Here is a 27430-nt window from a genome sequence, read left to right as displayed (position 1 = left end):
TGGGCTGTGCAGGGGCTTGCCCACCCCACCCGCACCCCCAGCCCCCCTTTCTTCAACCACAAGGGCAGTGTAATTCTCCTCACGTTAAAAGTAAACATCTGGCAGCATCTGCAGTTCCCAAATAAACCAAGAACTAATAGGAGGCGTTTGTAACCGCAATAGGTCCCGGATGGTGAAGAAGGGAGCCGGTCTCTATGTCAAAGCCAAGCTGGCTACTTGGGGAGTCTCAGCTCATTTGTTTATTGATGAGTGGTTAATTGATTGATCAATGCACCAACTCCTAGACCTTTCAGGTGCCATTTGCTGTGGCCCCAGGGCCTCAGGACATCACACTGGAGCCAGATAGTCCATGGTGTAGCATGACTGGGAATGATGGTCAGTCCTGGAGCATCAGCTGCCCTTTGTTGTAAGTCCAGGTCCAAATATTCCAGAGAACAGTGAGATGACCTTTGTGGCAAAGCCATTGGGGTCACTGCAGGGAAAAGGGTCATTTTCTAGAAGTGAAGTTTGCCTGGGCCCATTCCTCATTATTATTTTTAAATCTTCTGACTGTGCTGTGTGTGGGATCTTGTTTCCCTAACCAGGGATTGAACCCACAACCCCTGCTTTGGAAGCGTGGAGTCTTAACCACTGGGCCATCAGGGAAGTTCTGCCTGGGCCTCTTCCCAAGACAGCAGAAGCAGATGCTAGCATAAAAGCAGGAATGATCCCTCTGTGTTTGGTCACGGTGCCAAAGAAGCATCCAGGGATGAGAGAGAGAGGGAGACAGAGAGAGTGAAGAAACAGCAGAAGAGGGGGCTACATCTTGAGGACAAGCTCTCTGAAACCAATAACTGGTGTCAGGTCAGTGATATTGGAAGAAAACAAGAAAACAGTGATTAACACATTGATTGCTCAAATCTGATTGACAACAAGCTGGAAACACAGCCCAAATCTGGCTGGTACATCTGACAACACTGAAGGGGTCAAGGATGAAACCAGTCCTATTCGAACAGCTTCAAATCCATTCTTTACAGTCACACTAAATTTAAGCGACAGACGGCAATACAAAGTAATATTAAAGATGTTGCCAGCTTTCACATTCTGGTAGGAGAAATGCTTCCAACTGTTCACAAGCCTTCATACTTTGAGGACTAACGTCTTCTATCAACCTCATCAAACAGCCAGAAGTGACGCACGGCTCACTGAGGAAGAGTCAATGGGATAGCACAGTGGGAGGTGGGGTTTGGTGGCTGACTGCTCAGAGATCAGGCAGTCGGCTGTAACTTCAGAAACGGGTTTCATGCTAGAGGTCTCTAACTGGTTGCCAGCTGGCTGAATCCAGCTTGTAGATTTGTTCTGTTTGGCCCACAAATGCTTCTACTTTAGTTTTGAATTTGGATTAGTCGCCAAAACGCACAAATCTGGGGAATCACGAAAAAAATCCCAATTTCCTTGAAATATCTATGCACTCAGGCCCAACATCCCCAGATGGCATCAGCCATCAGACTTGCTTCCCTGCTGGACTTACATTCATTTGTGATATCAACTCCTATATTAAGCCATCAAACACCTTTTATGAATCAGTGTTAGTGGAGCTGACTTTTCAATAGTCCAATTTAAATGAAGGTTATGTAACAAAATGGGAGCGAGATTTTTGTCCCACTTCAGGTAAAAAGATTGAGCTACTCCATCAATCCACTGAAGCAGTGATCTACTTGAAATCATTTTTAAAAATTAATCAAGCAACATGACAAAATAAAAAAAGAGTTTAGAAAACTTTAAAAAAGCTAGTCTGTCATCTTGGCAAAATTGTGTATATTCACAACTACTTACAATAGTTGTGTGTGTTCCTTCCAGTTTTTTTTCACATGCATTTTTTAAAACTTAGTTTTTTACTTACTTATTTGGGGTCCTAGTTGCAGCATGTGGACTCTCTAATTGAGGCGTATGGGCTTAGTTGCTCTGTGATATGTGGGATCTTACCTCGCCAATGAGGGATAGAACCTCAGTGAGAGTCCTCTGCATTGCAAGGCAGATTCTTAACCTGAACCACTGGGGAAATCACCTCATGTGCATTTTTACATAGTTATATGCCTAGGTTTGGGGCTTCCCTGGTAGCTCAGCTGGTAAAGGATCTGTCTGCAATGCAGAAACCCTAGTTTGATTCCTGGGTTGGGAAGATCCCCTGGAGAAGGGATAGGCTACCTGCTCCAGTATTCTTGGGCTTCCTTGGTGGCTCAGATGGTAAAGAATCCACCTGCAATGCAGGAGACCTGGATTTGATCCCTGGGTTGGGAAGGTTCCCTGGAGGAGGGAGTGGCAACCTACTCCAGTATTCTTTCCTGGAGAATGCAATGGACAGAGGAGCCTGGTGGGATACGGTTCCAGGGGTTGCAAAGAGTCAGACACGACTGAGCAACTAAGCACCACACAGCACAGGCCTAGGTTTACATCCTCCTCTTTTCATTTAACACTAATTTACACGTTTTATCATATTGCCATATAACCACCCCTCACTTTACCTTATTCTAAATAATGTTGCAAGGAACATTTGTACGCATTTGAACCTTTCCCTATTTTGAATTGTTTGCTGGCAATATATTTTCAGAAATAGTATGAACTTGCACATGAAAGAGTTAACCGGTAAATTCCTAACCCAGAAGGACTCTCTATAAAGCTCTGCATCTCAGCAAATTGTTGGAGAAGCTATAGGAAAAAAAAAAAAAAAAAAACAAGGTCACTTCAGCATATGTGATAGGAGTGTGGGTAATTAAAAAAGAAAAATTCAGCATGTGAAGTCCATTCCAGGAATAGCACTATCTAGAGACCCAAGTCAAATAGTACTAAATGTGCTAAGCAGAGGCCTATGTTTAAAGAAGAAACTCATTTGCTCTTAAGAACTGCAGAGCGCTGCATAGTTCAATGATGGAGTCAGAAAACTCCGCAGAGCATCAAAGCCTGGTTCAAAAAGATACGGGAGGCCAAGCTACAAGACAAGCTGTCTTTCCCCATTAAAGCATCTTGGTGCCCCAAGTACAATAGTCATTTCTTAGAACAATGGCTGCCTTTAAAATTTTTTATTGTCGGGAGAAAAAAAAAATGACTAAACAAAACCAGAGCATTTAAAGGTAACCTATATCCTATAAACAACTGAAAAGGTGGTGTAAACAAGGTGATATGTCATAAAATGAAATGTGATACAGATAACCTCACAACCATCTCCTGTGCAAGTTCAGATAAATAACAGTGCCTTAAACCTCCAAGCAATGGGGAGCAAAGCATACTGTGCTTTTTTTTTTTTTTTCATTCTATTTTTTAAAACTTTTGGCTGCACTGCCCAGCATGTGGGATCTTAGTTCTCAGACCAGGGATCAAACCTGCGCCTTCTGCATTAGAAGCGTAGAATCTTAACCACTGGACAACCAGGGAAGTCCCCATACTGTGTGTTATATTATTATTGTTATTTTTGGCGGCAGTGTCTTTCCTCAAATGGATAAGAAAATTGATTTTATGGAAGGGTGGGACAAAATGAGAGACCTTTCTTGAGACTGACCTCTGTGCTGAAGACCTGAAGGGCACCAGAAGGGCTTCTGGGAAACAGCCCACAAGTTTTGTTTCCATGCCAGGCCAGTCAGCAGAACCTCTCAGGGCTGGATTATGGAGCACTTGAGAAACTCCACCTCCTGTGGAAAGGCAGCCTGTCTTTGGTAAGGAGACATGGGGCCTCTCTAATCTACTAGAGCTCTTTGAAGGGCCAAAGAAGTGTATGGATAAGGGGGGAAACAGTAGACACACTCTATTTACACTTTCAAGAAGCCTCTGACAGGCTCCACACCAAAGCCTGTTGAGTCACCATGGGACTGGGGGGAATGTCTGGTGACAAAAGGGACTGACTTACAGATAAGAGGCACAGAGTAAGGATAAGGTTTTCTGTGGGTGGGAAAGTGTTAACAGTGGGGCTCTTGGTAGGGAATTGATGCTCCTGGGGGACCAGGTTAACTTGCCCTTAGTAGTAAGACATGTGACCATCAAGTCCTTTGCTTTCACAAGCCACATGTGGAAACCGGTCTCTTTGCTCTAGAGTCCCAGCTCATATATTGTCCTGCTGAATTTGTCCATCTTTGTGACATCTCTAGTGACATTGTAAGCTCCTAGAAGGTAGGGGATATATTTGATATTTTAATATTCATTACAGTGACTAGCACTCAAGAAATATTTTGTGGCCTGATCCCTTGAGAGGAGAGTGACTGTGCATTGAAATCCCCTGGCTTGCCTGAGACCCGAGCTCTTCTGTGTAGGCAAATATCAGCTAAAGGCTGTGAGGTGTGCGCAGATCAGGAGACCCTGCATGGTCCAAGATGTTCATCATGGGCAAGGGTACATTGAATAAAACATTAAGTGAAACATAACTCAAATTGCCCTTTGTTTTTATTAGGAATGGCACAGAGAGTACACATAAAAGTATATTTCAGTTTAGAGAAAAGAATATAAAGTGTACTTTTGAGGGTGACAGATTCAAAGCTTCCAGTGACAGCCTAAATAAGGGTTTTGGGTCAACTCTAATTCAGTGCTTCTTAACCTATGTCTCATTACTGCACCCCCAGTTATCTCGCCCCCGACAATACTCTTGTGGATACTTTTTGCTAAATACTACCACCCCATGGAATTTAACAGCACAGTTACATCTCATGTCTGTGTACTGTGGCCCTTTGGAGGGCCACAAACTATTGTGATATCTAATATTTTTTTGCTGTTGTTGGCTAAATGTGGTGTCAGAGGAGACTCTTGAGAGTCCCTTGGACTGCAAGGAGATCCAACCAGTCCATCCTAAAGGAGGTCAGTCCTGAATATTCACTGGAAGGACTGATGCTGAGGCTGAAACTCCAATACTTTGGCCACCTGATGTGAAGAACTGACTCATTTGAAAAGACCTTGATGCTGGGAAAGATTGAAAGCAGGAGGAGAAGGGGATGAGAGAGGATGAGCTGGTTGGATGGTATCACTGACTCAATGGACATGAGTTTGACGGGAGTTGGTGATGGACAGGAAGGCCTGGCATGCTGCAGTCCATGGGGCTGCAAAGAGTCGGACACGACTGAGCAACTGAACTGAATTGAACTGAAGTGCAACGTATTTTTTTTTCACCTTTTTTTTTTTTTAAATTGTGGTGTAATTGCTTTACAATGTTGTGTTAGTTTCTGCTGTACAGCAAAATGAGTATCAGTTATGCCTATACATATATCCACTCTTTTTCAGATTTCCTTCCCAGTTAGGTCACCACAGTTAGTAGAGTCCCCTGTACTATACAGGTTCTCATTAGTTATCTATTTTTTATACAGTAGTGCATATATGTCAATCCCAATCTCCCAGTTCATCCCACTCCCCTTCCCCCCCTTGACAACCCAAGTTTATTTTCTACATCTGTGACTCTATTTCGGCTTTGCAAATAAGTTCATCTGTACCATTTTTCTAGAGTCTACATATAAGCAATAGTATATGATATCCATCTTTCTCTTTCTGACTTACTTAATTCTGTATGACAGTCTCTAGGTCTCTTTAAATTTCATTATTTTGTTCCTTTTTATGGCTGAGTAGTATTCCATTGGATATATTAATATGTACAATATCTAGGATTTTTTTCGTCTCCCAAGAACCAAGTTTTGTCTTCTTGGGGACGATGGTGCCCCTGATAATGTATGCTGAAGAGGACTCTTGGAAGGTTTGGGCCTGTTATTCAAAGAGAACAATAAAGAGCTGGATATCTGAGAATGGATTTGGGAGGAAAAAAGAAAAGTCTTCTCTTGCCCTCCCCCTCAAGCCAAACAGAAGCTCAAACAGGAAGTCAGACACTGCGCTGGGTGTATTACTCTGGCCCTCCCAGTCAGCTCTCTCCCCTTCTTCCCCCTGCTGCGTGACGATTACAGACCTCACATCAGGCTCGCTCTGGCTTCAAGGTAGGTTTGGTGATGGAGAGCTGGGAAGGAGATGGAGGAGTTGGTGGGGAGAGGATGAAGAATGAGGGGAGACTGGGGCCCTCTTTGTGAGGTCATCGTGTCTGGTGGTGTTCTGTGGTCACTTGAGTCCTCCTGGGTTCTCCCGGGCTCTGATAGCAGATACTACTCCTTCCCTTGGGTAGAGTCCGTAACAGCTCTACTGCTACTAGTTCCAGGTTATTGCACCATCCCCATGGGGTTCCTTTGTACCCACACATTTGTAAAAATATCCAACATTCCTGGTGCTCTCTGTTTCCTGTTGGGACCCTGAATGATTGACATGGGGTGGGAGAGGGGAGGTCTTGTCACTGCAACTCAGGAGAGACTCCTGGAGCTGGAAGGAGGCCAGTGGAGGGCAGGTGAGAGGCTGTGGGGGGCTGGGTAGGATGGGGCAGGAGGACGAGGGGTCGCTGTCCTGAAAACCAAAGCTGAAAGGGGCCTTGATCTGGTTTCTGGAATGAGGTGGAAAATGAACTTCTCCCTACATGGTCATCAGAGATCCACCAGGGCTTGAGAGGTGATTTTGAGAAGTATCCTGGTCCGTCTTCTTCACACAGTTGGCACTAATGGAGCTCTTTCTCCACTCAAGCGGGTAGCACTGGCTTAGATTTACAGAGAGGTGAACAAGGGAAATTAAAATACTGCATGACAGGCCTCAAAGGAGTACTTTAAAAGTGCCCAGGCCTGGGACTTCGCTGGTGGTCCAGTGGTTAAGAATCTGTGTTCCAATGCAGGGAACATGGGTTCCATCGCTGTTGGGGAACTAGGATCCCACATGCCCTTAGATGGGCACCTAAGCCCATGCGCTACAAAGGGATGAGGCCAGAGAGGAGAACCAGGTCTCCTTAAATTACTCTTTGGGTTTCTCATCAAAGGTAGAGTGTAAGTCTGGAAATTCCCAAGGGAAGAGGCAGATCATTGATCTCTTGGGTTCAAGGTGGCTCTGCGCTCCTGGGTGAGACAGTGGTAGAGGGGAAGGATCATACAGTTTCAGAAGTGACCACCTAGGCTTGAATTCCAGCTCCTCATCTCTCTGGGACATCACTGGTCTCACAGGTGCCATGAGGATTAGACCAGAAAGTACATGTAAAGACAGCGGGGCCCCTCTTTCAGGCCAACTGAGTAGTCCCGTGTTCAAAGCCCACCAAGCTTCTTCCCAGCTCTTCACTGGCACCAAGGGGCAACCAAGCCTCCCAAATTCTGGTTTCCAGAAGCCACAGAGTGAAAGAAGCTGTCGTCATGGACAGGGGTGGGTGGGCACATTATCCTGTGCCTCCTAATCCCATTTTCTGCTTTCATGTTAATCCTCTTCCCGCTTCTGTCTGCCACACACTCAGCATCCAGGGCACTGACCCGGGGAGCCTGGCTCCACCTCCTCCAGTGTTCCCTGGTAGAGGTGGAGGGTTGGGGGACAGTCCGGGTATGCCTGGGTCTACCCCAGCTGAGCTGGATCCTCTTGTATGGCAGGCCATGGAAGAACACGGAGGGTTCAACACACTCGTATCAGTAACAATGACAATATCAGTCAGTGTTTCTTAAGCAGTGTGTGCTGACTCTAGTTAAGAGTTTTCTGTACTTAATTTCATTCAATGCCAGTAACACTGCTATGAAGTGGGTATCATAAATCTGAAATTTGCAGATAAGGAGATGGAGGCTTGGAGAGTCGTCACAGCCCAGACCACACGGTGAGCAGAGAGAAAGACTGGCCAGAGTTCCTCCAGAGCCTCCTGGGGGCCTTGTGGCATCATGGGCCCTCTGATGTTTTTCCTACTCCGCCAGCCCTGGGAAAGACCCCCCTCCTTCCTCTGGGACCAACACCTGAGGCTTCGTTGGACGAACGCATTTCTTCCATGTGCTGGGTCTTGGTGTCACTGGCTGTGCAGAGGAGAGGAGAGAACATAGACTTCGGGGCGGAAAGCTATGGATCTGGCTTCTGCAGGAAGGGGATGAGATGTTCCAGGAACTGAACTTCTTCCAGGCTCACAGGTGGCTACATGGAAAAGGCCGTGGGGGGAGGGACGATTTGGCTGTCAGTTTTCACTCACTACCCTCTTCAACCCTAGCTGCAAACGCTGCTTTCTATTCTGCAGGACTGAGTCTGACCATTTTTGCCCCCCAGATACGGCTTTGGAGTTAAGGCTCACTCACTGAGGGAAAAGCTGTTTGCTAAGCCTTTATCAACCTGCAGGTGAGTCTTTCGGAAAAGGTTTTACGCCCTTTGGACCTCCATCTGAGTCTGGCATCACTGAGTATGGGCTCCCTGACTCTAACTTCATTCTTCTCCCAGGACAGGCTTGGAAGGTTGGCCTAGGTTTGAATGCCTCCTAAATCCCTTTGCAGCTGTGACCTGGGCTTCAGTTTTCAGGTCTGTAAAACTGGAATGATAATCGTGGCTTGCCGAGGCCAAAGCCTGTCCCTCCCCACAGGCCAGTGAACTCCTCATCTGGAAACTTCTAGAAGCCCAGAAGGCAGTGCTGGGTTAATCTTCAGGCTTCTTTCCTCAGTTCCTGAGCCCTGTGGGCCTCTCTGCTGACTGTCACCACGGTCTTTGCTTCCCTGTGGATGGCACAGACCCCGCAGACCTTGCTGCCCCAGCCCGGTGGGACCTCCTTGGGCCCAGCATGGCGGTGTGGTTCTCCCACCGTCAGAGCTCCACAGATTGGTGGGCAGTTGGGGAACAACAGAGGGCAGTGTAAACTCTAACACTGGCTGGCACAGGGCAGGCTACACGTGTGGCAGCGCATGAATTCAGCTGAGGAAAGGGGTATGGAGGCTGGTGGAAGTCAAACTCCTCCTTGGAGGGGTGGGGTCTGAGGGTGATGAGTATGGGCAGGACCCAGCTTGGTTGAATCATGAAGTGAGGTTCTGCGGAGCCTCTGATGCTCCCTACTCTCCACAGTCACTAAGGCTCAGTAACCAGAGGCAGGATGTAGCGCGTGTGGGCTGGGAATGGTGGTGCTGAGTTACAACTTTGAGGGTCTGAGCGGCTCCATAATGAGGACTCTGGGACTAACATCAGCTCCTCAATTACTTAAAACTAAGGGGAAAAAAAAAAATTAAAAAAAAAACAAAAAAAAACTAAGGGGACAACCTGTGCCTAAGAAATTATGCCAAGCACATCTGGTGAGAAGAAATCAGGTTCTGAGGTAAGATTTGGTTATTCTTTTTAAAGCCCTCAAAGGCTTGTGCACTTTGAGAATATTCTAGAAGTAGAATGGTGTATAGGAGAGAAGACATGGGATCTCAAGTTAGAAGACTTGCATCCAGAGAATTCATTGGTGGTCCAGTGGTTTACACTCCATGCTTCCACAGCAAGAGACACAGGTTCATTTCCTGGTCAGGGAACTAAGATCCCACAGGCTGCATGGTACAGCCAAAAGATAAAGAAAAATTAAGTCAAACAAAACAGAATCACACAGTTTTAAAAAATAATTACTATTAAAAAAAAGATGACTTGTATCCATGCTGGGACTCTCTCTGGCCTCAGTGTGATCTTGAACCTTTTCACTCTGGGCCTCCACGGACTTGGGCCTTGCCCTGTTAGACCCTCCCTCTCAAAACCCATGAAGAAGAGGCTGGGCTTTCCATGGACTTTGCTGTCTCCTGACCTTCCACATATTTATTTCTTGCTCAAAGAAAAGAAAGGCTCTGAAAAAGAAAAGTGTGCATTATCATGTGGTGATAATGGCCAGGACCAACCCCTCCACCAAGGCAAAGCCAACCAGACTGGAGACTGTCCAGGGTCCCCTGGCATGGCTGACGTTAAAATTTTAACTTTGTTAGGGGAAGGGGTTCCACACGTCTTTGGTCAGGACAAGGACGTGGAGGACCAAAGAGGGGGATGGAAGCCATGGGAGCAGGGCTTGAAAACACATTTTGCAAACTTCAGTGTCTGCCATGGAGATTTCACTTCTTTGTCACACACCACTCCTCCCCCAACTCCCAGACATACACCAGGGACATAACTGAGCACAAGTAAGTCAGGCCAAGAAACTGTGGCTGGAAGATCAGTCGTTGCCGTGAAATGTCATTTTATTAATCGATTTTATTTTTTTTACAAAAATAAACATTTTAATGAACGAGAAGTACAAAAGCTTCTGGATATACAAACTCCAGGATGGGGGAGAGGCTGGTTTTGGCTGCTTTGCGGCTTTCACTGAAAGCAAATGAGGCAGAAAGGCCCCGGCCCCACCCCCGCCCCAGGTCCTGGCTCAAACTGCTACCTGCTCCTCAACCCACGACTTGGCTCATACCTGTGTGCTCCTCTGTCTGTGCCCCTGGGCTGGCTGGCAGGCGCCCCCTGTTGGGTTCCCAGAGGCAGCTGCCCTGGGGCACAGAATCGCCCACATCTTGGAGCATCCTTTCAAGTCTCCGCTCAGGAGCTTGGCTAAGACAACGCTCCATGACCGATTGTCCCCTCGCGGCCCCTGCTGGGCCATGGCACATGCAGCAGCAGGGGCTCTGGCTACATTCTCACACTACAAACACAGTGATGGGGCTGCCCATGGAACTGTCCCCATTGAGGGGCAGAGCCCCCAGTGGGGAGACCAGCCTGAGCCCCGCTGGCAGCCGAGACGGTGAGAGGGGCAGTCGGCTCCCTCCCCCCGATTCCTGGCCCTGGAGCCAGCAGTCCCAGACCTAGACTGGTAAACTCACATTTTTAACATTTGGCATTATTGCACGTTGTCCTGGTGACCTCGGTCTGTCTGGGCTGTCAGCTTGGTCTGCAGGGGTGCCCACGTGACATGCAGTGCTGCTAGGGCAAGTCACGGGCAAGCCCAGCTGGCGGGGATGGTCAGCGGAGCCTGCAGATGGCTCAGCCAGAGGCCCTCACATATGTGGTCTTGCTGGGATCAGGGACCACGTGGCTCCATCCTGTCTTGAAAAAGACCAGTTGCCGACCTGGAGGCAGGAGTGAGAGGTAACAGGACTGGATGTTTCTCTCCCTGGAGGCAGGGCCACTCTCCCTAACACAAGGACACTTGTCTCTCATCCCCTCAGCCTTGTCTTCTCATTGTTTCTGGCTTCTGATGGGGACCCACCACTACCCGTCAGTCTCTTCTGGGGAGTCTGGTCACCTCCCGCAGGATGTCCTTTCCCGCTGGCTCACCTGTCCAGGTGGTCTGGTTGGTGACCACAAAGGCCTGGCACTGGGCGTGGTTCTCACAGATGTCCACGGCCTCGGCCAGGTTGAACACTGAGAGGAGGCAGCCTCCGTGGTGGTAGGATGGCCAGCATCGGTAGTCCTCCTGGGAGATAGTACTGTCGGGGAGGCGCTGATACTCTGTGGGTTGGAGACCGAGCTCAAGTGAGAACTCCGTGTGACCAGGGGTGAGGGCTGGGACCACTTTCCTTAAAGGGCTAGGAGACCCATTTCTTAGATGTAGTCTGAAACCCAGCCCAGTCTTCCTAGCATGGAGATGCAGGCAGCTACCACTGTGGAACTGGGATGACCACTCAGGAAAAGCAAAGCTCAGGTTACCTTTTGGGAGATACATATCTCCCAAATCTAAGGGCACACAAGTGATTTAGGCTGCGTGTGATGGCGGGCACATGTGTGGGACGAACGCACACACACAGAGCTATTGGTTGACCAGGCTGGTTGCTGAGCTTGGAACATTTTAGACGTTTAAAACTGGGCTTCCCAAACTTCAGTGTACATGTGAATCTTCAGGAATCTTATGAAAATGCAGATTCTGATTCTGAAGGTCTGGGGTGGGGACGGGGAACTGGCATTTCCAATCAGCTTCGGGCACTGCTGGTCTGCAGACCACACTTCGAGGAGCAAGAGTTTCCAGCTGCCCTTGGTCCCATTTCCTTCTGGCCTTGGGGAGAGAGGTTAGGCCAGCTCCTTGGGTATCGGGGGTCAGTCGCGAGTTTTTGAAGTTCAGAGGCATGCAGATGAATGTAAAACACAAAGAATTACCATTTGGGAATCCACAACTTGAGTGTTTGAGGCAGAGGCTGGAGGAAGAATATGAAATCTTCCCATTTCACAGAAAGAGCCCCCAGAGGCTCTGAAAACTCCTCAATCCGGAAGCTGCTTCGCTGCAGGCCTCCTGTTCACCCGAGTCTTTCCTGCTGCCTGGGGAGCCCCAGCTCCAGACTGATAATGCAGAAGCCCTGGGCCTTGGCCACCCCGCCTTCCTGCCTCCTTCTTCTACAGGGACTAGACCAAAGTCCAGGGCAGGCTGTGATTTATAGCCCCATAAACGGCGTCCTCAGGGACAGAGCCAGCCATTGTTCACCTCGTTAAACTTTATTTACAGGGCTAACGAGGGCTCCCCCACCCCTAAGACTGGCCAGAGCTCCTTGAATACGGAGGCTGCCCATCCCTCGCCCCCTGCCAACCATGCTAAACCCCAGGGCCTCAGCGGAGGGACTGCGCAGCCTGCAAGTCGTGACTGGAATTCTCTCTCTGCTCAGGGGCTTCTTAATTGGTATCAGGTAGAGCCCTCTCCACCTCCAGCCCTCCTCCTAGCCCCAGAAGGGTGAGGAAGGAAAGAAAAGTAAACATAGACTGTGTTCCAGTTGTGTAAGAGGAAACGAGTTAACTGCTTTCACACGTTTCACCTATCATTTACTCCCTGTTTCACCTATCATTTACTCCCTGGAAGAATTTTGTGAGGCAGGTAATACTGAACCCAATTCACAGATGAGGAAAGTGAGGCTCAAGGTGTGAGTAACTTGCTAAAAGTACATACAATACAGAATCAGCTTTGCAACCACCCAGAGAAGGGGTGTCAGAGCCCAACCCCCAGTTCAAGGCAGAATTATAGTTATTCCTGGGCATCCCTGGTGGCTCAGATGGTAAAGAATCTGCCTGCAATGCGGAAGACCAAGGTTTGACCCCTGGGTTGGGAAGATCCCCCGGAGAAGGAAATGGCAACTCACTCCAGTATTCATGCCTGGAGAATCATATGGACAGAGGAGCCTGGTGAGCTACAGTCCACAGGGTTGCAAAGAGTCGGATACTACTGAGCGACTAACACACACATACAGCGTTGTTGTAGCTCAGACGGAAGATCTCCGAGTGAAGGCCAAGCAGTCTCTCTGCATCACTCCAAGTGAGTCTCAAAGGGAGGTTGAGCCACCTCCCCAACTAGGGGGATCACTCTCCTCGAACCGCTCCCCACCTTCCCTGCCCCTGAATCCCTACAGGGGCCACTCACCGGCTTGGCTGCCCGCGGTGGAGTTCTGCAGATACTGCCCGCTCCGGTACAGGTGCAGCACCTTCTCCAGCTGCGCCAGGGTCTCGTCCACCCCCCAGCTGAGCTCTCCTGCAGAGCGCAGTGTGGCTCTAAGAGGGCACCTGGGGTCCCTCCCCGCCCCCACCCACCCCAACTCTGGGAGCCTGGGCCCTGATGACCGGAGGACTGGGGCGGGGGTTTGCCAAAGAATCTACTTTGGGAAGTGATGTTTCTGGACTGTGTGCCATCCTGGGCCATCCTTGTTCCCACGCTTGCTGGAGGTGCGGAGGACAAGGTGATGGGAGGCAGGGCTCACCTGTGGCATTGACGATGCTGTCCAGCAGGGGCCGGAGGGAAGGCGGGGCGCTGTGGGGCAGGAGGTATGTGAAGAAAAACCTGGGGCCGAGAGAAATCAGGGGCTCAAAATCAGCGGGGACATAGCCTTCCTCTACCCCAACTTGGGACAGAACCCCAATCTCACTAGGGAGCCCGATCCCTTGGGCTAACCATCTCACCCATATAGCCCCAGAGGGTGCCTAAGGGTCGATTCAGACTAAGGAGTCAACTCAGCATGTGCCCTGTTGGAGTCTGGGCACATGCTAAGGCCACCAGTAACTTCACACCAAATTGAAGTCTGAGGTATGTTTTCCCCATCCATTCTGGGGACCTGTCCTCCCCTCAGCCCCACATTATCCCCCAGGTTGACCCGTGTCAGAACCAACTTGCATGGCTTGGCTCTATGAGGAGCTTCCACAAGTGAAGGGCCCCGGGAGGAAGGGGCAGGGCCCTCCCACCAGCCCTAGGCTGAGTCTGACACTATTTTAAGAAGCCTCCAGCTGCCACCCCCCCAACCCGGATTCTCCTTGGAGCTGACTATTTTTAGCTTCATGGTCAGGAGCCTGCCTGTTCCCTTCTGGACTGTGGGGGAGCCTTTCCCCGCCCCTGGCACTCCATTGGTCATGGCAGTCTCCTGCCTTGGCTGGTCTCTTGGACCCCATGTGAGCTCCCCTTCCTGCCTTGCCCCCTGGGTCCCCTTGCTGGTCCTCCTGAGTGGGGGTGGAGGTCACCTGTAGGCATTGTAGAGGTTGCGTTTCTCATTCATGGCCTCGCACCAGCCCTGCGCAGAGCAGGGCAGGGTGAAGTTCCTGGCTGGGAACTCGAGTATGCAGTCGGCGTTGCCTGTGCACGGCGTCTCCTCCACACGGGCGTCGTCCAGATCTGTCACCTTCAGCTCCCCGTCCACCAGCACAAACTGTCGGGGGCGGAAGTCCAGCAGAGTGACCGAGCCCAGCGGGGAGTGGGCCAGGTGGTGGAGGAGGCGGCCCAGGCTCAGGCAGATCTGAGGGGCAGACACCGGACTGCTCACTGCTTTTCTCCAGGGAGGGGAGCCGGGGCTCCAGGGTGCCCTCCTCTGAGGCTCTGGACTGAGCTGGGGGTGTTTGCCTTTCTCTTAAAAGTTCAAGTGTTCACTAAGGGCTGAGGCCTGGGACCTTACGGAGCAAACCAGTGATTTTCTACAACCCCATGGCTGGCCTGACCCTGAGGGTAACACGGAGAAAGTGGGGAAACAGGCAAGGGAAACTGGGGGACTCCTCCTTGAAGTTGCATCTCAGTGTGGGTTCTGGCCAGTGCATGCAAATAGAGGGCAGGCCAAGATGACCTTAAGATATTTCGAGACCTAGGACACTGGCCCTCCTGCAGCCTGGCTGAGGGTATGTATGTGTGTGTGTGTGTGTGTGTGTGTGTGTGTGGAACAGGAGTACAAAACCAGGATCCTCTCTGCCTTGGTTTCTTTTTTAACCCTTTGGCTGATGGCTGAGTCAACTTCGCGGCATCCTTCCCTCCCTCCCTCCCTCAGCTGAGGAGGAATCCAAGCTGCTCTGGAGAGCTGACCTTCTAAGGGAGCACCATCCCAGCCAGGAGCCCAAGGCCGACTGGCCCTCCTCCCTGCTCACTCGGAAGCGATCCTCCCAGGAAGTCTGCAGCAGCTGGATCATCTCCACAGGGGCGCCCAGCTCCGTGATGGTGGTCAGTGTGTCTGGGATGTCCTCACTGTCCTGGTAGCAGTAGCCATAGAGCTGAAAGAGGCCCAGGTAGGTCATGAGGTCACAGGGTGGGGACAGGGACGAGGAAGGGCTGGGTTGTCAGATGCCCCCAGCCTCCCATCCCTAGGTCTCTGCTTCAGCTCAGGCCAGAAGAGAATAGCAACTCTGCCTGGGAAGCCTGCGCTCTAGCCCACTGTTCTAGCAGCCCCTTACCTCTGGCCACTCAGGTAAATGGGCAGGTCTGAGCACCATGTGATAACCATGTGCCAGGCACTGTGCTAAATGTTTTACATGCATAACTCAATTCTTAGAATAACCTAAAAGGGCATAGTTGGTACTATTAGTATCTCCAATTTCCATGTGAGGAAACCAACTCAGAGAGGTGAAATTACCTCCACAATGTCACACAGCTAAGAAATGCAGGAGCTAGGATTTAAATATATGTCACTCTGATTCCACAGCCTTGTTCTTTCCAAGAGTACCATTTGCTAACTGGCAAACCAACAAATGGTTGTTGTACCTCCTCCCCTGCTCTAATCCTTGTCTTTGCTTCATCATTTCCACTTACAAGCACCTTCATTTTTCCTTTGCTCTGGTTTTTCTGTAGGGAAAGCAATCTCCCTGAGGATTTGTAACAAGTGTTGATCAGTACAAAAAGAACCCAGGGCTCAAACCCTCGGGTGTTCTTTGCATAGTTGGTGGGGGTGAGGGGATGACCCATATCAGCTGGGGTAGTAGTGAGTTCCTGGGGAAGGTCACTGTTCTTTGAGGGCATGGTCACAAGGGCCTTTCCACTCCATAGGATCTGGGGGAGGGGCTTTGTACAGCTCAGCTGGCCAGGGGCTTCTGGGAAACACAGCCTGACTTTGTCATCGACACCTAAACCAGGATCCATGGAGAGCCCTGCTTGTTCCCGCCTTTCCCACCTCACTGCACATCAGCCAAGGGATCAGCTGGTGCTCAAAACACCCAGCACCCTGTGGGGCAGGAACACAAAGGCCAAGTTGTCCGGGCCAGAGTAGGAAGAGAGGAGAGCTGAAGGATGGGGGTGGGGGTGGGGTGGATACCAGCAGAGCCAAGCCCCTGGGCTAGATGTCCCTGCAGGCTTTCCCCCTCAAGGTTCCACTCCAGGCCCCTACATCTCCCTTCCATCCCAGCAGGGACCTTTTAGCGCCCCCATCCCTGGAGCCAGCTGCCTCAGTCCTGTCGGCAAGAGGGAAGGCACATCTCAGATCACTAGGGTGGCGACCTGGGGGATCGGGGGAAATCCCGGGTGCCCTCTTCTCCCCTCCTCTTCTTCCCTCCCCACCCCGCATCAGCCCGGGGAGGCCCCAGATCCCAAAGGGGGCAGCGGTAGGGGGAGGTAAAAGGAGCAGCCCTGAGGCCTGGTTCTCATTTTCTTGCCCAGAGTCTGAGCCTTTGTGGGAAACTTCTGAAGGTTATTAAACACCCGGAGGTCGTTAAATGCGCTGTTAACGAGGTATTAATCAACACCCCTCAGGAAAAAATAAAAAGACACCATTAACCCCCCCAGGAAGCGTGAGGCTGAGCATTTCAGGCGCATCTTTTGTTCCTCTGGGAGAAGAAATATACTCTGGCAGGGCCAGAATCAGGGCCCAGGCAGGCCTGGGGCCCCATCTGAGGCCAGAGGCCCCAGAACGACAGAGGTGCAGGGGAGGGGAGACCCTTGTGCCCTTTGACCCTGGGCTATAGAGGCATCTATCACGTGAGGGAGTGTGTGTGTGTGCGTGTGTTGTGTGTGTCAGAGCTGGACTGGGGAGGGGTCACAGAAGATGGATGGAGACATCCCACCCGGGCAGTGCCGGAGACCAGAGCAAGCTCCGGGAAGTGCCCAGTGGGACAAACTGTCCTGGGCCTTTGCTGTTTGAACACCCACGGAGCCAACTCTGGGGCTGCCAGAGAGGGGGAGGGCGCCTCCGGGAGCGGGAAGCACTCTCTGGCTCCTCCCTGGTTCAGCAAACAGTCGAACAATTTTGAAATTTTAAATGATTAAGAGGTATTAACACATTATTTCTAGTTCCCTGAACACCCGAATGGAAGCCTCCTGAGCAAGAAGACCCCCAGGTAGAAGACCCTCTTTGGAGGTAGAGGTGGCACTGCTGAAGAAGCCAGAGGGATACTGGCCTGGGGGTCTGGGGATGAGACCCCTACCTAAGCCGTCCCTAAATTCACCCCAAGGTTCCTTTTCCTCCCTGTAAGGGTAGCTTTTCACCTCTCCCCTGACAGAAAGGACCTGGGACACTCCCCGTCTTGTAACACTTGTGTCTTAGGGCAACTCACCCCAATCTCCCACCCTGTAAGAGTCACACAGCCAACCCAGTCTTGGTCTAGAGAGGGACTGAGTGAAAACCAGTTATAATTTTTTTTCTTTGACACCTCCAGCATTGTAGTGGGTGCCTGACATTAAAGTGGAGGACCATTCTGTGATATATATCGGGGTGGTTAGCTGATGCTCGTGCTGAAGTCTGGGTTGGGTAAGAGAGGGCGGGAGGAGTTCCTTAAGAGACAGGAGAGCATAGCAAACCTCCAATCTATCATAAGGGAGGGGGTTCTTGAGTCAATTAACTAACACTCATTATCCTGCTAACACACTCAAGACCTTCCCCAATGCCTCGGAATCTGACCGACACCCCAGTTTCCAAAAAGTTCCCAGGAGCCCCTGGGAAGGGAAGAGAACTAGATCCTCCCAGTTAGAATGGCCACGTAACCAGCTGCTCACTCCCTGCAGCTCCAGAGTCAGCTATGCCACCAGGCAAGCCACCCACAGCTGCTGGCTCTGCCAGACTTTCTGCAACCAGTTCAGAGCCCAGGTCCCAGTCGATACGTGTCTGATTAGGGCTGGGGTAGCCTGGGAGCCAGCAGTGGTGTCAATAGCTCTCTGACTTCTCTCTACTATTCTGTAATGCCCAGACCTGGGGTCCATCTCACTCCTGAGGAAAGGAGGGAGGGACTCCTGGGTTCTTGCTCAATTCTCCCGGGTGCAGAAAGGTTCATGTGAGTGGGCTGGGAGGTGGAAGATGTGGACATGGTTCCTCGGCGGTGGAGCCTGCACACATCCTGTGTTCACTGGGCCAGGAGCAGTCAGGGATTCCCCTCTCCGTCTGCTCAGACATGTGCAAAGAGAACGGTTTGTCTAATTCCAGGACTGACTCAAGGACGGAGGAGAGCTGGGGGAGAGGAGAAGTGGGTGTGTGAGGGCAGTGCTGGGACTGTGAGGGGCCCACTCTCAGTCTAGCCTGGAGGGGACAAGGTGGGGTCTCATCTTTCCTCTCTGCTTTCCAGTGAATGGGAGAGACAGAGTCCCATTTAGTAGGAACCTGGGCATCTGGCCGTCTCAATCCTCCAGTCTCTTGGCCACATTTGCTCAGGTAATGTGACTCTCAGACCCTCAGCCTGTCCCCCGAGCATTGAGCTAGAACCCCAAAAGCTTCCCCAAAGCCTACTTGGAGGTCCAGGGTCTCCTCGAGGAAGGGCCATACATTTTGTGGCCTACTATCCAATCCCCTCCAGTGGCTTCTGGGTGGGGTACCAGATATTCTTGGGGGATCAAGCCTGGTCTTCTAGCTCTTCCCAACCCCATTTGCTGTCCCACTCCACCTTCAGACAAGTCACTGTTTGGAAGTTGAGAGAAGTGGGGTTCAGATCCCACCAAGAAAGTAAACGGATCACTGCAGCTGTGCCCCTAACTCAGGGATGAGCTCTGTTCAGCGTCTCAGTCTGGGGTCATTTCCCTGGTGCTCAACACCCCAGCTCCAGCCAGAAGCAGGGTCCTAGGTCCAAACGGACCCCAGTCCCCATCCTGAGTTTGGGAACCCTCTGTCCTGGTCTGTCTTCAAGAGATATGGTGTGGAAGCTGAGGAACCCGGGAGTCTCTCCGGACGGCCACCCAGGAGAAGCAGGGTGGTGTGTGTGGGGGGGGGGAGGGGGGGAGCTGCCACGGACCGGGTTCTGTCCCCCAGCTTAACCTGGCACAGTCACTGGGGCTCCGCTTCTTTATGTGTAAAAACAAGGGTTCTCTTCTAGCCAGAGTGGCCGGACCTGGGCACGTCCAGCCAGCACCCTCAGCCCCGCACCCGCACCCTCGTACCTGCAGCACGTTGGGGTGCCGCAACCGCTCCAGCAGCACCATCTCTTTGAGCAGCTTATGGGCCGCCAGGCGATAGCAGCCCCTCCGTGTCCCGAACTCGCGCACGCAGCTGCCCAGATCGTGGCCGCTGAAGTCCACAGCCTTGAGCGCCACCGCCGCGCCGCCAGGCAGGCGGACCCGGTACACGGCCTTGGTGTAGCCGGAGCCCAAGTACTGCGCGCCGGACACGTTGCGGAGCGCGGCGCAGCCCAGGCGCGGGCCCGGGCCAGGGGAGCCCGGGCCGGGAGCCGGGGGCCAGCCCGGAGCGCCGTCGGGCAGGGGCCGGGCCCGCGGGGGCCGGGGACGCTGCAGGCCCGGACCGCCCGGAGCCAGGTCCATAAGGCGCCGCCGCTCCGGCCGGCCGGCCCCGGGCCCGGGGCCCCCGCGGGAATAGCGCTGCACCTCCTCGTAGCGCGCTCGAATCTGCCGGGCCAGCTCCCCGCGGCCCCCGCGACGGCCCGGGCCCGGGGCTGGCGAGGGCCCGGGGGACTGGCCGGGCCGTGGAGGCTCCGAGCCCGGTGCGAAGAGCACGTTGAGGACCGAGCCTAGCAGGAAGGAGGCGCAGAAACCCGCGGCCACCGCCGCCCGCCGGCGCCGCATCGCTCCCCTCCCCCCGGCCGGCCGGCCCCGCGCGGCTCCCGGGCCGCGGCCCCGGGAGGCTCAGGCTCCGAGGCGGCTCCGCTCTGCGCTCCGCCGGCCCCCTGCCCAGCCCACGCGCATGGCCCCGGCGGCCCCGACCCCGGCCCCGGCCCCTCGCGGGCGGCACATCGGCCTGACACTTGCCTCCCTCTCGCCCTGCCCCCGCCGCTTATAAGGCCCGGAGCCGCCCCCGCCCCCGCCCCCGCCCCCTCCGCCTCCGCCTCCGCCTCCCAGCTCCCGGCCCGAGCCCGTCCTCGGCGCCGCCCCCTCCGGCCGGCCCGGCCTTCCCCGCTGACTGACAGCGGGACCTCCTCCCGCGGCCGTCCCGGCCTGAGAAGCGGCTCGGAGGCGGCTCCGGCCCTGCCCAGCGCGCGGCCCGGGATCGCCGGCCGGGGGAGCAAGGGAGGGGGCGGCGGCGGCCCGGAACGAGCCGGGGGGATCGGACCCAGAGCGAGGGCGGATAACGGGGCCGGGGCGGCCAGATAACGGGCCCGGGAGGCGGTCAACTGAGCCGGCGGGGCAGGGTGGGGGAGCAGACGGAGGGGCGAGGCCGGCGGGTAACGGGTTCCGGAAGGGACGAGCAGCTGGGTCCGGGGTGCGCCCTCCCTGGAACCCGGGGCCGTGGGGCTCGCTGGGCGCGGGGAAGGGGCGTGGGGCCCGCCTCACGTGGGGGGCGCTGCTCATCGCTTAGTCGCGGATTTGGGGGCCAGGGATGGGGAGGCGGGCGCTCAGGGGCTGGCACCTGCGAGCGCCCGTAGGATGGGAACTCTGGGATCCGAAGAAAAATCATGAGATGCCCTCTTCCATCTCCCCTACCAAGCTTTTCTGATTTTCCTTGTCCCTAAAGCCCCACATCGAACCCCTGCCCCGGGGATTCCCGCAGACAGACGTTAGCCGCGGATCACGAACTTTATTCGGGCTAGTAATTTGTACAAAGAGCACTTGTACCACAGACATGCGTGGTCCTGATTGTCTCTGGAGCGTGTTGCATTAGTGTGTCTGAAGGGGCCACTGTGTCCGAGGAAGGGAGTGTGTTCCATGTGTGTAAGTAGGTGCTGACTCCAGCAGAACTTCTGGTCCCTCCTCCTCCCTCCCTGATTGCATCATTAGCGCTAATTGAGGAGCTTTCACACGCCAGTGCATTAGTTGTTTGGAGTGAGCTCCCCCCTCCTGGGAGAGATAAGCCGCCGCCCCTCCCCCTCGCAGCCCTCCGCTTCTTCAGCGCCCTGAAACTGTCCACCTAGATCCCCCCACCCTTCTTGGGCACCTTCTTGCCCCCTGGTCCTTTCCTAATTTCTTTCTTCTTCGCAGTGTCAGAGATTAGCTCGAGAGGAGGCAGGAGGAGGTGGAGGGCCTAGAAAATCTTTCCTCCAGGAGGGTGAAGAGTTCTGAATGCAATCTGTGTGATGAGAAAGACAGAAATCTCTGGCCGGTTCTTGTGGACCTGGAAGGGCAGGCGACAGCTCTGAATCTTCCATCACCAGCCTGTGATCCCACTGATGTAGGGGTATCCAGCCCTGACTGCTAGGGTCCCCTAAGACTGGGAGAGTTGGGGTCCAGTCTAACTTAGCAAGCAGGAGAAGCGCAGAGTGAGAGAAGCCTCCATTCTCCTGGGGACCTTGGGTTCGGTAGAGTTTGGTCTGGTCCTGTTTAGCTGCTCTGCCCTGCCCTGGCCCTTGGCTGCTGGTTGTGGGGGAAGGCTCTGAGCAGATGCCCTCCCCAGCCCTCACACCAGATGTCTTTGGTCTAATTAACTGTGCTGGGAAAACCAACCTGGGTTTGTAAACAGAGCTACTGGCTAAAGTCAACAGGGAGCAGCAGCAAACAGCAAACATTCCCCTCACACTCAGCCACAGTCCAATCCCGCTCCCTAGCGAAGAGGGGAGCCTTGCGGATCCTGAGGCCTCTTGGCCCACATCTGAGTCAAGGAAAACATCTCTTCTTCTGTGACCCCAGTATGGACATTTCCTTACCCCAGTGGCTCAGACAGTAAAGAGTCTGCCTACAACACAGGAGACTGGGGTTTGAACCCTGGGTTGGGAAGATCCCCTGGAGAAGGGAATGGCAACGCATTCCAGTATTCTTGACTGGAGAATCCCCATGGACAGAGGAGCCTGGTGGGCTACAGTCCATGGGGCCCCAAAGAGTCGGACATGACTGAGCCACTAACTCATTACTAGTCTCAGAGGCTTCTCTGCTGGGGAGGACTAGGGATTCTGGAAGGACAGAGTTGCCATCCTGAGGCTCTGCCTCTCTTCCAGAGAACTCTTGGGATCTATTAGCCCAACCTCCTGATCCATGGGGAAGCCATTATAGGGGGAATGTTCCTTAAAGAGGTTTCTTTGGGGCCTCCTCTGCTCTAGGATCTTGGAGAAACCTCCTAGGTAGGGCTTGGCATTGTTGAATCTCTAACTCAGAGTTGGTGAATATAACATGAACATTGTTAAGTGCGTTACACATCATGTAGGTATTATAATAACATGGTCTGAAATTAGATAATTATTCCTGTGATATCTTTGCCAAGCTTCAGTGTTTCTGTTATGGTTTGAAAGTTCAGTGCACACAGGGCCTGAGAAAAGGCCTGAATATACATACATACAATGCACACGCATGAGCCCATGGACAGTGACCTCACACACAGGAACAAAGGCATTTCAGCTCTCGTTCTCACACTCACTCTGTCTCCCTCGCTGGCTCTCAGACATACAGACATATACAATCTTTGATGGAAATAGGTTTTTGGCCTCTGAAAAAAAGAGGTTGAACGTTTTGCACAGATTAGAGTTTCTGAATTGGCAGTTTCTTGACTTCTTAACCAAATTGTGCTTGTTTGTTTTCTTTTTTTCTTTGCCACCCAAGGAGTAGAATCATCATATCAAAGAACTGAAAAAGACCTAAAACTCTTGTTCAGGATCCAGATTTACTATCTGCCCTGCCCCGAAGACCTGGCAAGGCTGGTAGCCTGGGCCTCCCCGACCAGAGTCCTCAGGCCTGCAGGCGGCTCAGAGCAGGGAGGGCCCTCCTTCTGTGTGCCTGTGTGAGTTCTTCAAGAACTCACTGCTTCAAACACACCATGTTTTCCAGCCGCTCCCTCTACCTATCACACCCCCACCCCATCCAAACACTAACTGGGATGACAATCCTTAGGGAGGAGGCAGATGGTCCAAACTCCAAAATACTAAATTTCTTTGGAAATGTCTTCAAAATACATGTCTTTCTGCATGTATTGTCAGATTTTCTTAGGCTACCACGGTAGGAATATCATCCTCTCCTTAGTCCTCTTTATTGTCTGCCTTCACCCTCCAGCCCAGATCTCAAATACTTCTTTTGGAATGTCACTCTCCAGCTCAGAAACCTGGAGGAGAAACTGAACTGGACCTTTAGGCCTTTGTGAGCTGGCTCCAGCCCTCCACCTGGCCCAGTTCCCCTCTTTTCATTTCCCCGCACAGAACCAGACTCCCCTGACCTGTTGCCTGCACTGGCTCCTGACTTGGAGCCGTCATTAGTGTTTTCCCCTGTGGCCCTCCCAGTTCCTTTTCCTGAAATGCCCACTTGTAGCCTTACCCACTGGCTTCCTCCGTGGCTCAGCGGTAAAGAATCTGCCTGCAATGCAGGAGACTCAGGAGACATGGGTTTGATCCCTGGGTCAGGAAGATCTCCTGCAGGAGGGCATGGCAACCCACTCTAGTATTCTTGCATGGAGAATCCCGTGGATGGAAGAGCCTGGAGGGCTACAGTCCTTAGGGTCACAAAGATTCGGACATGACTGAAGTGACTTTAATACTCAGTACTCAGCCTTTCCACATCATCTTTGCTAGCTGCTAGCTGGTTCATCAAGGTTCATCAAGGTCTCCCAGAAAATAGTGAGTCACAGACACTGCTTCTTCACTTGGGATACCTGGGTCCCTGGGACCTTGAAGGCCTATTCTTAGAGTTCTGTGGATTTATTTTCTTTAAAAGGAAATGTACAAAACACATTTCTCAGGTCTTGGAAAACTTGATGTAGACCAAAGAGCTTGGGGCTACAAGAAACCAAGAAACCTGGGTTCAAATTTCATTAACTGAGTTACTGGGTGAATTAGTTAATCTATGTATTAATTTTCTCATGAAGAAAATGGGAGACAATACTAATACCTACCATGTAAAGTTGTCGAGTGATGAAATGCAGAGACATATGAAGTGCCTGGCACAGGCTAAGCCCTCAATATGAGTAATGTATAGCTAGTATTAATGATAATATTGAACAAATAAACATCTGGGACAACATGTTAGACAACTAACCATAACTCTGCCTAGTGGCAGAAATGACTTTAACTACTTCCCATCCTGGTTTCCACTGGTGAACTCCCTCAGCCTCCTGGGCTCACTCTGTGTCTGGAATTTTCACTTTTTCCCAAATCAGCAACCCAGCGGTCGATCAGAAGAGGCCTCGTTGCCCCCACTACCGCCCTGCGGTGAGCTGCAGAGGGAGAAACATGAATCAAGGCCTGATTCTTGGTGCCACGGGGAAAGCCTGGGTCTGTCCTCCCTGGGGCAGGAGCTGGGGGAGGGGACGGCTCAGAAAATGAGGAGGGGGAAGGAAAGGGGTGGAGTCAGGCAGCCTGCGCCCCCACCCCCACTTCCCTCAGGTAGGAAGTGAAGCTGACGTTTCCAAAATATAAAAAACAGATGATGAGGGTCAGGTTTCCTACACACTGGAGAGCGGGAGCCCCAAGGCAGAGTCCCCAAGAAATGATGTGAGACAGAGATGGGGGGCAGAGAGAGAAAGAGACTGGAGGGGAGAGAAGATAGATAAGGATGCAGAAAAACAGAGACAAAGACAAAGCCCCTCCTGAATCCTGAGGGTAGTCAGACAAAGACAGAGACAAGAGACAGAAAGGCATGGTTCAGGAGAGATCCTTCCACCCGTTTCTGGAAAAGAGCTTAGTTCCTCTCTGTGGGTCTCAAGATGGGAACGTGAGCCCTTTTGGCTCCATGACCCTGTCGGAGGATGAGGCCCTCCAGAACTCCAGAAATGAAAAGGCCCTCTGGGTTCAGAGCTCTCCTTGCCCGGGGCCGGTCTCTGTCTGGACCTCCAGACCTTGGTCCCTGAGCCAGCCTCTCCCTTCCGCCCTCCTCTCTCCTACTTGGCCTCACCTATCAGCCCAGAGAGATGCTCTATGACAGCTTCTCTTTCTCTCTTTTTCCTGGATCTCTGGATCTCTTGTGTTCTGTTCCTTCCTTGGTTCCTTTGATTGGAGGATCTGGGGCACGGTGGAGCTGAGGACAGACAAGATTGCGAGGTACCTGTTTTAGAGCCATTACCTGGGGAAAGGTGGGACAGGGCTGCCTTAGTCTTGGAGCCAGGACAGAATAAAGATTGTGTCTTACATAGAGAATGGACTTATGGACACAGTGAGGGGAAGAGAGGGTGGGATGAGTTGAGAGAGTAGCACTGATGTATGTACATGACTCTGTGTAAAATAGAGAGCCATTGGGAATCCGCTATAGGAGCTGCTGTAGGGAAGCTGCCCGGGGGCTCTGTGACAACGTGGAGGGGCGGGCTGGGGGCTGGGAGGGAGGCTCAAGAGGAAAGGGATGTATGTAGGCTTATTTTCACATTGTTGTACATCAGAAACCAACACAACATTGTCAAGTAATCATCTTCCAATTAAAAAAATATTGTGTGACACAGAAAATTATGGGAAATTCAAATAGCAATGTATATAAAAAATAAATAAAATAAAAAATTTTATTGATATACAGTAAAAAAAAAAAAAAAAAAAAGGACTGTGTCGTAGACTCATTGGGGGAGAGAGAACAGTGAGGGCTAAACCCTAGGGTCCCTGTTCCCTGGGCAGATACAGAGGCAGGGAGAGGAATGAAGAGCTGGCCACTGGCTCAATGGGTCATGGGTGGACTCTGGTGGGAGAGGTGGTAGAGGGGAGGCCTTTGTCTTTGTCCATAGGCCTTTGCAGGGGAGAGGGATGGGAATGGGAGCACAGGGGCCAGGTGATCCAATCTAACAAATAACACCTTCTCTGACCAAGCCGAATGCACCCTGGGCCAATGGGGCAGCTCTTCTCCCAGGCCATGTCAAATAGAAAGAGCCAGTTCTTTTCAAGCCGCCTCAGGGCGGTGGTTTAGAGAGTAGATAAAAAAAGAAGAAAGAGGGGCTGTTGAGTTTGTGCATCTGGTCTGGACCTCCAGACGGCTGACAACTCTCTCCATCTTTCCCAGCCGCCCCCAGAGGCTGGCCTGGACCCAGGCCCAGGAAGAAGACCGTTCCTTACAGTTAAAGAGGCCTTGGCCCTGTCTCTGCCCTGAGGACTTTACCATGTAATTGCAAAGATTCACATCAGGCCATCAGGGACACAGTGGGCTGTGGAGGGTTTGGGCAGGGAAGAGCTGGCCCCCAGCTGGAGCCCTGATGGAGAGTTATCATGTTCTGAATGCCTGTTGTGTGCCAGGAACCATCTAACTTCTTAACACATACTGTGAGGTCCGTGTTACCACACCCGTTTTACAGATGGGGGAATTGAGGCTCATGAGGCAAAGGAATCTGTCAAATGTCACACAAATCGCAAATGGCAGAGTGGACCACTGTGAAATCAGGAAGCAGCAACTGGGACCCCGCTTCAGATATTCTCTCTGTTCTTTGCTGGTTGGGCAAGAAAAAAAAATCCTGTCAAAGGGAGCAGCAGAGAGGCAAGCAAATGCCACCAGTGGGAACCAGGATGGAAATGCATTAAGGTGATTTCTGCCTGCAAGCAACAATGTTTGGTCATAAAGATTTATTATTTTATTGTTCTTATTAATTCTAATGATAGAGTACACTCATTAAATGCCTTTCATCATCATTTAATCCACTTAATACCTCTCGGAGATAAATACTATTATTATCTCCAATTTTCGAGATGAGAAAATTGATGTATAGAGCAGTTAGGTAACTTGTGGCAGAGTGAGGATTTGGACACAGATGCCTCTGACAGCAGAGCTGTTCACTTCCATCTTCTATCTTGTGCCCGTTGTTTAGTTCATGGTCTGGGCTGGGCTCATTTCAGCTCTAAAAATCCCAAGGTCAGCCTTTCCAAACTCAGTGCTGCAAATTGCTTCAAAGATGGTCATCTGATGATATTTGAGGCTTTAAAGGAGAGAAGCAGGTCCATCTGGGGCAGAGGGCAGAGAGGAGAGAAGGAGGGGGATCCCCTACCCACACATAGGAAAAACCACAGACTCAGGAGCCAAGAGGAAACCCTTATGAAGTGTTTTTCAGAGACCCCAGCAGACGCTGTAAATCAGGGGTCCCCACCCTCCAGGATCTAATGACTAATGATCTGAAGTGGAACTGATGTAATAATACTAGAAATAAAGTGCACAATGAATGTAATGCACTTGAATCATCCAGAAAGCATCACCCTACCCCACCCCAGTCCCTGGAAAAATTGTCTTCCA

The 27430-nt window shown here is 51.9% G+C and overlaps 1 protein-coding gene and 1 long non-coding RNA gene across 4 annotated transcripts; one reads left to right on the top strand and one right to left on the bottom strand.

Moving 5' to 3' along the window:
* The first annotated feature begins 608 nt into the window (after positions 1-608).
* LOC122441608 lies at positions 609-27430 on the top strand. Its single transcript, XR_006269403.1, has 4 exons — positions 609-620; positions 3592-3595; positions 26650-26662; positions 27264-27430. It is a non-coding gene; the product is annotated as an uncharacterized LOC122441608 (long non-coding RNA).
* Positions 9990-20154, bottom strand: PKDCC (protein kinase domain containing, cytoplasmic). 3 transcript variants are annotated; one of them, XM_043468414.1, is made up of 7 exons: positions 19319-20153; positions 15121-15243; positions 14233-14417; positions 13482-13561; positions 13148-13255; positions 11086-11259; positions 9990-10877 (listed from the first exon to the last, which is right to left on the bottom strand). In XM_043468414.1, exons 1-7 carry the CDS (start codon positions 19955-19957, stop codon positions 10792-10794), a joined length of 1395 nt encoding a protein of 464 aa, XP_043324349.1. In that variant the 5' UTR covers positions 19958-20153; the 3' UTR covers positions 9990-10791. The 3 variants fall into 3 exon arrangements, with proteins under 3 accessions (XP_043324349.1, XP_043324348.1, XP_043324350.1); XM_043468413.1 differs by having other exon boundaries at positions 14233-14504; positions 19319-20152; XM_043468415.1 differs by lacking the exon at positions 13148-13255 and having other exon boundaries at positions 14233-14504; positions 19319-20154.

This window comes from Cervus canadensis, chromosome 5 (genome assembly GCF_019320065.1).
Source record: "Cervus canadensis isolate Bull #8, Minnesota chromosome 5, ASM1932006v1, whole genome shotgun sequence".
NCBI lineage: Eukaryota > Metazoa > Chordata > Mammalia > Artiodactyla > Cervidae > Cervus > Cervus canadensis.
The sequence above is the reverse complement of the archived record's forward strand: the minus strand, read 5'-3'. Positions and strand labels throughout refer to the sequence as shown.